The sequence below is a fragment of the Amia ocellicauda genome, chromosome 9 (genome assembly GCF_036373705.1).
Source record: "Amia ocellicauda isolate fAmiCal2 chromosome 9, fAmiCal2.hap1, whole genome shotgun sequence".
NCBI lineage: Eukaryota > Metazoa > Chordata > Actinopteri > Amiiformes > Amiidae > Amia > Amia ocellicauda.
In genome coordinates this window covers 15,630,976-15,643,391 of record NC_089858.1, presented here as the reverse complement: position 1 = coordinate 15,643,391, position 12,416 = coordinate 15,630,976, and the positions used below count along the sequence as shown (strand labels likewise).

Here is a 12,416-nt window from a genome sequence, read left to right as displayed (position 1 = left end):
TTGATTTCTGAAAAGCACTCATGCATAGAAGGATGCTGTAGAAATGGAATGAAATGGCATGCAAGCATCTGCTGTTTGCAAACATTATCTTTAAATAATTTTATTGACTTTTGTTGGCATACTCAATTTAACTAAACCTTTTTAGTCCGGATTGATTTCGTAAATGTCACCAGGGGTTCAGTTAATGCTTTAAGCTCATTCTTTCTGAGAGGAAATCAGTCTCATTTCTCCTCCAGCCACCAAGATACCAGCTTCTCTTCAGCACTTTAATTTTTCTCTAATGAAACATAGTTAATAGAGAAAAGCAATTTAGAGGGAAAAGGTCCATATGAGAGACCCAGCCAGTCTTTTGACACTAGCTAATGAAAAGATTTTTTACATTTTTTTATAGTCCTTCGTGGAATAACAATAGCCGTATCTCTGTCTGCTGAAATAATAAAATACATCTCAATTATACCATAATGGATGTAATACACAGACACACACACATTAATACCAAGTTTTCCTACTGATAAAAAAATGTATATTTTAATAATAATAAAATGTATTTTTTACTGTGCTGATGTTAATTAGAAATTGTGAGTCACTTAATTCATGCACAGAATCGTGGTCACGATGATGTAACTATAATTTAATTGCAAAACAGTGACTGCCAGATGATAAAATTTCAACCAAAATTCTTTTATACAAACAATAAAACTGCGAGGCAGGGTGGCGACGCTGTCAGCTTTTCAGGGAGACGGTATAGGGATGCTATGAAAATCTGACCAGGCAAGGAGTCATAAAACTTAAGCATTGCAAGAAGGGAAATGAGGCCAGTCAATAACACTGTGATGAGAGCAACTGGCAGCCTGACAGTTTGGAGCAACTGAGGAGAAAAAAAAAGTCACTTTGAAAGTCAAATGATCCCAGGATGCACCTTGGTCCTTTTGAGCACTGGCATTGACTTTTGACAACTCAGCACATCTTTTGAAATAAAAAAAATAAAATAAAAAAATTGCAGTTAAGAAGAATAACCCCAGAGAATCTAGTATAACCAATATTTTACCAGGCTTGATAAAAATGTATGCCCCTGTGTAACCAGGCCTCTGCATGTGACACATCACATGTGAGAGTGAACACAAAAGAAAAAGCTGGGTTATAAATCTGTAACTGACCTCATTAGTAGACAGGTGGGAGAAAATCAGCTGCATTTATTTATTATTATTAGTGCAGCTTGTTAGTCAGCCAAAGAGATAATGCAGTGCATCAGCAGAGACCGGCCCACTCACCAACCAGAGGAGCTGTGCCAAACACTTTCCCGTTCCTGTCCAGGAGGTCATGCAGCCTCAGCTGGCAGGCAGCAAAGGTCTGGTAGGCCGTGCCCTCGGCAAGCTGGACCTCCAGGGTGACTGCACTGGTCTGCAAATACTGCAGGAAGAAGTCATCCACTCGCACCTGGTACTGGGAGGTGAAGCTGTAGACTGGATGGGAGCCCCTGACCACGGGGGTGGCCTGTAGCTCGAAGTCATAGAAGGCATAGGTACAGAAGGTGGTGGGCTCCCGGTCCCCCAGGGCCTGCAGTGCTTCGGGGGAGAAGCTCACCCTCTCCACATGCAGCTCGAACAGGTTCTCCCCTCTCTCCAAGTGCAGTGTCTCATCAAACTCGTCCACCTCGGGGTCGGAGTTGTCCGCAGGCCCCCTCTTGCGCCGGAACGTGTGCTGCTTGGTGCCGTAAGCAACATCCTTTAACTGGGCTGGTTTAAAGGATGAACGACAAAAAAAATATATATACAATAATTGAGGAGAGAGAGGGAAAAAAAAAAGTCCTGAAGCCTCAATTTCTTTTTTTAAAGTAGAACCAAAAGCGCATCGCACAGAGCCAGGGGTTTATATATAGAGTGTGTTCTCATATGGCAAAGTTAGCAGCAGTAAAACATTTGTAAGGCTGGGATAGGCCACGCTGTGGTAACCATTGAGATTCATAAACTTACAGTATTATTTCCTTATTAAACTCTATAAGCACATCAAGATTAAAATAATAAAAATGTGGCTACTTACAAACTCTTACAGATGCTATACAACTTTTACACAATAAGCACTGCAAATTGTTTACAAGGGCCCTGGGTGATAGTTAGTGTAAATCCTTCAGGGGAAAATGTTTCATGTATAAATCTGACCAGTCTTATTCAATTTAAGCACAGATCAGCGCCTCCACCAGGGCACAGGCAGCCTGTAGCGACAGTGACTAAATCCACCAGTTACTGTCAAGCAAAGGCAGTCTGCCAGTAAGGATTGTAGCTATTTGGTGTAGTTGTGAAATGCTATTATTTAACAATATGCCACTTCACGCCACATCACTACCAGTTTGTATAATGTATAAATTAGCAGTTCCCCTATCTAAACCACAGTGGATTTGAAAGTAGCTCTGGTACAAGGTTGTGCAATGTCTCCTTCATAATTCAATAAAGATCAAGCTTTTTTCTTCCACTCACTGGCCAAGGGAAGAAATCTCACAAAGAACTGAAGTGCAAATGTTTCGCTTGCACAGATTGGTTTTGATTTTCACTGTCATGTGCTCCATGTTAGACTGGGGTTTCAAAGCGCTGGTCTCACGCCTAAATGTGTTCATGCTGGCACGAGTGCATCCAGCGGAGTGTGCACCAGATGTCTCTTGTGAGCTCACGACAAAAAGTTCAGGGTCCCATATTCAGTACTGCCGGACTCAACAGACACACACAACCCAGCACTGTCAACAGTGACTAGAGTTAGGCCCTGTTAGTTTCAAACATTTCTCACACAACTTCAAACAAACAAAACTTTTCATAATTCACTTATTATTATTAATAATAGTAATTCAAAATAAAAATCATCACGTCAATATCATAATCATAATAACAGAAGAGATTCACCACAGTATTCAAACTGTTTAACAGCAGAAAGCAGCGATGTGACCTCGACACAGATTTTTTTCTTTAGTTCGCAGACATATGATTCAGATTATAAAGCATGGATTCATTATTATTAGGAAAAAACAAAACAGAATTTAAAAAATAGTGTGATAAACGAGTGAATGTGGAGGGGCCACCATGAAGGTGCGTTCTGTGTGACATCTGTCGCATGGAGATTGGGTGGGTGGCAGCGGCGCTGGTGAGCAAGTTAGTTACGGACTCTGGAATGCTGTGTTTCGTGTGCAAGTTGTTTTGTGTGTGTGTATGATCATTTACAGCTTTAAATTAAAAAGAACTAAAATAATATTGTTTACCACAGCAGTAAATACCCCAAATACTTATGTTAATACGGTCTTAAGCCTTGTTATAGCACCAGCAGATATTTCACATCTGCACACATATGGAAAAAAAAAAAAAAAAGTACATAGCTCAAAGTCTAAAGACACAGGCCAACTGAAGAAATTGACCAAGATAAATAAATAATAATAATAATAATAATAATAATAATAATAATAATAATAATACAAATACTTCTAATAAATAACAAGGTTCACACAACAAACAGAACCAGAAAAGAGATTGAAAACAAGACTCTAAAGTGACAAAATCAGGCGAATGCTTTAGGATTGTGAGATTGCAAATGTATTCAATTAAACGTAATGTTAACGTAAATGTATTAATGTAATAATTCACGCTAATAAAACACGCCTTTTCAAATGGCAGTGGGTTCTTTTGTTCTCAAACGCCCATTCCAGTTTAAAATACTTAAAAAAAAAAAAAAAGAAAAAAAAAAGAAAATAGGCTTATAAGGGTATAGCAAGACTTTTGATATACCTTCCAGTTTCCGAATACGAGCGGCCCTCATGTCCAGCAGCTGGGCCAACTTCTCGAGTTCCAGCTCGTATTCTTGCTTAATGTCTTCCATCTTGTGGGTTACGGCTTCAACCTCAGTCTTAAAATAAAACAAAAGAGAAGAATTAAAGAAGAAACACCTGCGCTCACCACAGCCTGCACAGCAGCCACTCACCCCGTCTATGAACTTACAGCTAGGAATGCCAAAATCTAAAGATGTAAAGTAAAACATTATTTTAGTATTTTACTAAGTGCACAAAATGAAGATCATTCACTTTTATTTATTTAATTTTTCTCTCTCCTCGTGAATGAAACTATCCACATCCTCCATGCGGGAATCACCTGCACGTGCCAGACACAGCAACTACCAGGCCCGCTGGAATTACCGCAAATCTCTGCTGCTGTCAGATTTGAGTGGTGTATCGGATTATCTGGGCCAGAGTGAGACAGGGAGACGCGATTTGGTAGTGGAAAAAATGTGATAATGTACACGGAGATTAACAGTGGAAGGGCTCGACCGGGGGCTGATGCGTCGTAATTCTGACCCAACTCTCTGTCTCTTTTTCTCCGCGTTGCAGACCGTGAACAATCGGTGCGTGACAAGGTGGTCTTTTCTGGCCGAGGGAAGAAAGAAACATGAGAAAGGATTTTAAGTGTTTGGTCATGCTGTATGTACCTCAGGACTGCGAGAGCCCCTTTCTTCAGTTGGACTTCATTGTGCAAGTTAGCAGGACCGTCTCCCTCCTGCTGTGGCCGAACTAAAAATGTACATTAGCTTTTGCACATCTGGTGTCAAACTGGAGTTGCTGTAAAAGGCTATAGCTTTTTCTTCCTCTCTTGACAATGAAATATATTTAGCTGTGTCCATGAATATAATTGTCCTACTTAAGCTTATGCAATAATGCAGTAGCTGAGCCAAATTACTAACAGCCCATAACCATAAATTAAGATTTTTAACGGTTTTCAATTTCTTAGTGTTTGCAGCATATTTTCTTTTCTAACTGCAAGGCATTTTTTTTCTTTTTTTAATAATGAGTATCCAGGCAACAAAATAAATGTTTCACAGATTGCTTGGCTTTGGAAGAGCAAGGATACACTATTTTTTTTAACCGAATGGTGCAATGATTTTAAAGGCATATGAAGGATGCAGATGTTTCTGCTGAAAGGTTATTTTATAGATGTGCACTTTACTTTGATGTGTCGAGACGTCAACACTCAGGTTAACCGAGAGGAACATGCAGTCTGGCAGGCCCTTCGCTTATGGTCACGTTTGCGAGAATAAGGCAAACATTTGCTCTCTTCCCTACAATGCTTGAAGCAACATTTAATTGAAAGTAAAAAGTATTTTAAGAGGATACAAAAAGAAAAATAGTGCAGGAATGATTAAAAAGAAATCAAAGTCATAATTAAAAGTGACCTTTCTTTCTGAGGCGAGCAGCTTTGCGCTCAGAATATGGCGTTAGTGACCTCGGCCACACAGGGCCCCACTGCACTGACCGGCTGGTGCTCATCTTCAAAGAAAATTGGAAAGTAGTGCGAACAGAATACATACTCTAAAACAGCTGCATGTTAAAGAAGATTAAAGCTGCAAAATAAAATGTATTTAAGAACATTATTTTCTATTTATTAACTTTTTTAATCAGGTGGCTTATAAGATTTGGGATGTGCGTATGGTTTCACATTTTTCAACATAAAGTGCAGAGTATCCCGTTTCTCACAAAATAGATCAATATACCAGAGCTTCGAATAATAGGCTGGACTTGTGGGCAACCTATTTACTTTATCTTGCCATTTCATTGGTATCCGCAGTGGTGCGAATAGCTGGCAGTCCCCAAAAATAACTAAAGTAACCAAATAGCTCTGAGAATCTGGGAGCAGCATCACGTCCCCACAGATCCTCCAGAGGGAGACAGACACCGAGCCTCAGTGAACACAATTAACAAAAGCACACAACAATTAAGAAAGAAAGAATGAAAGAAAGAGAGAAATAAAGACAACTGGAAATCGCTGTACAGGTTAGGTGTTCCCCCAGGGAGAAGAGATGAGAGAAAGAGAAGGCCCCTGCACTGCAGGACAATGAACAGAGTTGGGAAGCATTGGTGGTGGGGGGGCAGCTTGTGGGAGAAAATGCTGGCTGTTTACTGAACTGAATAAACAGCCCTGCGTTCGGCCTCACAGTTTATAGAGACGCCACAGGACCTTTATTGACTCATAAATTCAACTCCCTAAAGAATTATCACTTAATTAAAATCACCTTCACTGCAGAGCACACCTCACACAGTGTGAGAAAAATGGAGGGGGGGATGGGTAGAAGAAAAAAGTTCCAGAACAGACTGCCATGTTCCAGAAGGAGTGCAGGAACAGAAGTTAAGGACACTGTAGAACTCAGAGGTGTTCCAAGAAGTCTGATCTAAACCACACTTTTCAGACATACAGACATTTTCTTTCTTTTTTAGAGGTTTGCATGTGAATGAACCTTATTAGGAACAGCTCAAAATACTTTGTACATGCTTCATGTTACACGTATTTGAATCACCACCATTTGGTGTGTTGTGGGCTTTCATAATATACAAGTAAAGATATCAGTTCCGAGGCCTGCTGCTGCTCACTGGAGACAACACAATGTTTTCTGGCCAGTGGCTGTAATGGAAACAGATCGGCCATCGACGTTGTGCATAACTTTGGTGGCTGAATGTCTTTCGAGTGAAGGAAACCGAGCAAACCTGCCAGGAAGGCCGACTCGCACGCACCTGCTCCCAATCAGTTCAGTTACCTTTTTAAAAAACGAAAACAACTACAATTTCTACATCCGAATAGGCAAGCGTGATGCTATGCAAACGCCATGAGCTTGCTTTAATGTGTGGGGAAACTGCCTGCAGGCCTGCCATTCATCAATGAGGCATTCATGACATTAATTTAATCAATCAGGGATGTGGCATAATGTGGCAACTCGTTCAGTGTGTAAGTACATGTCTTGTGGTTTAAGCTGGTTTAATACAGGACGAATGTGGTACTAGTGGCAGCTCTTTTCAGCTTGTTCTTGGCAGTTTGTTTTGACAGTCTGCTACAACTGTAGGCTGGTGCTACTTAATTTGATGATTTAATAACAAAATACATTTGTTCTGAAAAAAAGAGAGAAGTTATCTTTAAATTAGGACTAGTGTATCTATTTAAAAACCTCCTTTGTTTCAAAAGGCGGTTGCAATGTCTGGGAAGAATATTCTGGAGAAAGAAAAAAAAGAAAAAGAAGAGGCACTCATATTTTGAGTTATTAAGACATTTTGCAGAGTTTAGCTTTCTATGCTCAACCCACAGGAGTGTAAAAAGGCACTGGGCAGAATGAGACAAGCTCAGAGATGTTTCAAATACAGTACCAGCAAATGCTCCCTAACCCTGATTTCTGTTTCAGACAACGCCAGTACAAAACCTATAAAACGGTTCGGCTTTATAAATTGTTATATACGTCATTCTGCAGATTCAAACAAGTTTCATTACAGCACACGCATAGGTATGTGTCCACACTAGATGATGGATAAATCATTTTTACCATTGTTGATAAAAGTAAGTAAATAAATAAACAGCTGGAGTTGAGAGAAAATGTATGAGCACTTTGCAGTGTTAATTTGGTCATAAAATAAACTGCCAATTGTTTTCTGGTTAATATACTTTCAAAAGGCATAAAACTTATCTCATGCCACTGATTATATAAAATATATAACCTATAATTTTTTTTTAAACACACATATTCGGCAGAATATCAAGGACAATGTCAGTGAAGTCTGAATGAAAACTGTTAACATCCAGCTGAGGATGTTAATGCAAGTGTTAATTGTCTGTGTGAATGTATGTAGCACACAGTACCCAGTACTGCACCCTGGGGAACACCTTATCTGTGACGTGTACAGAACTGTTCTTGAGAGAGGAAAGTTCCCCAAAGGAACCTGGCCGTGTACATCAGAAGACTGGCGACGATAGAAAACTTGGAAAACCTTACAAACAACCTTACAAAGTGGCCAAAAAACAGTTCCATCACACAGGCTACTAAATGGCTGCAATAGCAGATTCAGAAGGACAAAGGTGAGGACAATACTGCAGCTTGGCTGTGATATTAATAATGCCTAAGCATTCAGCAAACTCAACAGGCTGTGGTAGCCATTTGATTTGATCTCAAAACCAAAAAGTGAAAATATCTTCTGAACAGCTCTGTAACTAGAGTGGTGCCTTCTGTGACATATGCCTAACATGGAATGATGATTACAGATTTAAAACAGTGAGGATTAAATTGTATATTTTGTTTTACTGCAGTGCTTTTAATTTGTATTATCTGTTGCCACCTTATACCACAGATCCATTTCTGACATTCAACATATGGAAACTGTTTAAAACAAACCCTTCTAAAAGGGAGAATTTTCCCAAAAGAAACAGAATGTGTAAACTGAGCAGATACTCAAATGCTCAAACCCATGTACTGTTCAAGTATCCAGCAAATTTAATTACATGCCATAAAATATTAATCAGACCCAGATGAAGTGGGAAGATTTTTATTTTTTTGCCTTTTTTATAGATAGTTTGGGGTTATTTACACAAGATAAATGAGTCTTTAACCAATCCCAGATACTCTCTAGGACACAAAGTGCAAGACAGATTTCATTAGAAAAAATACTACACTTCTTTTTCAAATAACTAATGACTGTGACACTAGGGTTGTATGATATGTGATTGAAGACGAAAATGCAGCGGGTAAAAGGACCCCTTTGGGTCCTGTCATTATTGATGAGTTGGTTTGCTTTCATCTAAATGTATAAAATTGTGTCTTAAATGTTTGATGGACCACTAATGTTTAGAGCTCTTTCAATTAGTGTGTTGGGCTAAGGTGAGATGAAGAGCCAGCTCTACAGCAGAGACTCCAGATGCCCAGAGAAACTAAGCAGCAAATGTGGTCAAAGGATATGAAATTCAATTAAATCATGTCTGCCAATTTAACTCAGCCATGTAGGAATGTTTATTGAATTGAGGACAATAAGACAACAGGACAGGACAAGACCCATAATGGAATTTAGTGAAATAACAAAGCAGCTGTACATGTTGTGTTCATCCAAGTACCCTTATTTTCCACCCACCCCCAACAACATCAAGTTAGCCAGCTTTAAAAATATGTTACATTGTTGCGCTAGAAATGTGATGTACAGGAATACAGGAATGAGTGAATCCATTTTGGGTGGATTGTGCAATGCTCAGCTGACGCCAGGCAGACAGAGTACACAGACAATCAGCTCAGTTCAACAGAGGTCATTGCAATAGAGGTAATTACCTGATATTCCTTATTAATCTTGTGCTGCATGATGAGCATGTTGCGTGTTTTCTCCAGCTCCTGCACGGTATCTGCGTGATTGGCCTGGAGCTCCCTCATGGAACGCTGCACATCCGTGTTCACATTATCTTCTGCTTTCTCCAGGAACTCCAGCTCCCCATTCTTCTGGTTTTTGCGAACCTGTAGATGATATCATGTGTTTGTCTGTCTGATTGATTATACAGTTAACTGTGTAGCAAACATAATCACTGATTAATATCAGTAGTTGAGATTTTTATAGTAAGATCGAATAGGAGAATCTGAAATACAGACAATGTTCTTGAAGTATCTGTTGGATGGCTTACTTACACAAACCAACATAATGTACTACTACTAATCCACATTCACGTTTAATAAAACGATTGCATCGGACAGAGAAATGTCTGATGTAAGAAACGGGCATCTGTTCATCTGAAATACTGCAGAGAAAATTCATAGGGTGCCCCAGAGCACACAGAGCGAGCCTTGGACAGCTGTCTTTCACCTTGGCTGTCGGCTGTCACCAGTAAAATGTTTAATTTAAAGAAAAACAAATTTAAACTTTTGTAGTTGGTTCCTTGTCCTGATTTCATTGCATGAAATAACTGTGTGCTTCTAGGTTTGTGTTTTTCTTATCCTACTTTGTTATGGGACACATTTGCAGGAAGTCATGAATGCAAAGGACTTCCTATTATTATTGAAGGGGGGGGGTGGTAGTGGGGATAAAAATAATAATATATTTTTTTTAGGCAAATGTTCCTGGGTCTAGTCTAATTCACTTTCCCTGTAATAATGAAATATGTACAGAGCCAAAATAAATTTCATCCTGCCACCCTTCTCTCTCCCCTGTGCTTTTCTCATATTAAAAGGCTGACATTTGCACATGTATGAGCAGTCAGCATTAGCCACTTAAGGGTACACAAATGAATCAGCCACTTGAAATGCCAGTCACTTCTATCAGGGCACACAAGGGGTCATCCAGTTATTAGACTACAGTGCGAGCTCCATTTGGGAAAGGGATCAAGTTCTTTGAATTACCTTTATAAGCATCAATGCCTCACTGAGTTCAGCCACATCAATATCACTCTCCTGAAATTAAAAAACAGTCAATAACAGGGCGTTATCATGGGGAAAATGAATTATGGAGAGATACACTAAAAATAACACAGATCTGCTCTAAACATGGGGCTTTCTTTGAATGTCATGAATAAGTAAACACCAGCTGTACTCTTCTTTGCATTTTTTTTTTTCACTTTTACAAAATGCATATTGCATCATGCATAAAACATTGATACCACAGATACCTTTTTCACAGCTGTAAAAGAGCACAGTGCGATTAAAAAAAACAAACAAATAAACATAAAAAACAGATGCACATATAAATGTTTCCACACAGGTCTAGAGCTGACTTCAGCGTACTAAACAAGCCCAGCTGCACCACTGTATCTATGTCTGTTCATTTTCTGCTGGGCTTTCCCATCTTTCAAATCCTAACCAGCATTACCTTGGTGAAAAACTTCATACGATCTTTAATTTCATCCAACTGTTGCTTCTGCTCCAGAACTCTTAGCCGCAATTCTTGATTTTGCTGTGACAAGATCTCATTTTGTTCTGAAACAACAAAATTAATTGTTATAATGTTTATTTATGTCTTGTGTCTGAGATTTTTTTTAATAAGCTTTATGTTTTTATGGGGCATGTCACCACAAAAAGAGACAAAATAATATGCATTAAAACAAATACATATAATATAGTCATATAAACAAGCCAAATGTATATATTTATTTTTTATATACTGAAGTACGAGTTTAAAATATTATACCTTGGTTAACCAATTCTGTCTTGGTGTCTGTCAATAAAAGCATGACACCTCTCATAAACATGTAGAGACAAAACCTACATTTAAGACCAGATTTCAATGATTCCTGAAATGGACTGCTTTTCTCGGTGCAGTCTGGGAGACACATGGTGAAATGTTAAAAATAAACTGCTGCAGTTATTATTTCCAGTTTCAAATAATATGAAAATGAAAATAATTCACCTACTTGTACACAGCGCATGCTACCCTACCCTCAATACAAGTGATAATAATGAATAAAATATTATTATTATTATTATTATTTTTTAACCAAAGGGGAAGCAAACAACATGGGCATTCCAGTAGCGAGGAAAAAAAAAAAAAAAATCTCCCAGGAATATTTCAATCAGCGACATACAAAGATTGGAACAGCTCGAGCAGCATCAGTGTCTGGCCTGCCTTTGTAGCGCAGCTATTGAGCTGTGCTCCTGGCAGACCACCCGGAGTGGGGCCGAGCTTTATCAGCAGCCCCCAAACCCCATTAATCCTGCAGCTCGTTTAGCGTGTACGGATAATTAACTGAAGCACAGCAATCTGACCCCTCCTTCTCCCCGCTCCCTCCATGACACCTGATACCTGCTGATAAGAATGGTTTGAGGGGATACAATGATGAAAGGACCAGGTTTTAACCTAGCCATCCAGCCAAGTCTGCTTTCAGACCGGATGTCTTTGAACTTTGGCCACCAGGGTCAACTGTAATCGCACTACTCAGAGGGGTGGATTGGTGCTCCACAAAGTCAAATACATAAATAAAAGCACTGAAAATACTGTACATGGAATAAATATTAAATACATTAAAGTATTTCCCTGCTTTATCAGGTACTCACAAGGTTTTATGGTTATTTAAGCAAAACTCCTGGTTACAGAAACAAGCTGATCCAATCTGGGATTTTAAACTCCCTCAGCCATGTTTGAATTACACCCAGTTTTTTAATTGCCCAAATTCAGAGACGGAAGTTTTAGCCCTTGCAAATCCGGTCAATTGCCCAGTTAAAAAACACATTTGAAAAAAGAAGAAAAAAAACTAAAACAAAATCCACACATCAATCAAGACCATTCTGTGTTTATAAATGCAATTACTATAATATTATCTTTTCCTGGAAATCTGGGTCAGAATGAAGGGAGAGACACCATCTGACTGTGTCTGTGCCATCTGCAAATTAAAAGTTTATTATGGTATAATTGCTTCAGAGCTCTTTAACTACAGGGGAACTGTTTTTCAATTAAAATTAGCTGCCTTCTGGTAAATACAATCTCACTACTGTGATGATCAAGTTAGCCTTCAGTTAAATCTTTATTTTAAACTTGTGCCCACCTCCTGCAGATATCCCAGTCTTCAAAGAAGGAGTGACAAAAAAAAGTGATTATTTCAAATTGACAAAGTCTTGTGGAAAGACAACTGTGTTTACAGTAGGGGTCAGTGTGTCACATATGGTCTGTACAGCAA

The 12,416-nt window shown here is 39.0% G+C and overlaps 1 protein-coding gene across 2 annotated transcripts in view; it reads right to left on the bottom strand.

Annotated features, from left to right (window-relative positions):
* The window catches only part of rpgrip1l (RPGRIP1 like), a 61,564-nt gene that overhangs the window by 27,757 nt on the left and 21,391 nt on the right, over positions 1–12,416 (bottom strand). For both annotated transcript variants that reach the window (XM_066713414.1, XM_066713413.1), the window contains 5 exons: positions 10,616–10,722; positions 10,150–10,200; positions 9,094–9,273; positions 3,765–3,882; positions 1,272–1,736 (listed from right to left, as the gene is read on the bottom strand). In XM_066713414.1, coding sequence (XP_066569511.1) covers positions 1,272–1,736; positions 3,765–3,882; positions 9,094–9,273; positions 10,150–10,200; positions 10,616–10,722 — 921 coding nt within the window. The remainder of the gene's footprint in view (positions 1–1,271; positions 1,737–3,764; positions 3,883–9,093; positions 9,274–10,149; positions 10,201–10,615; positions 10,723–12,416) is intronic.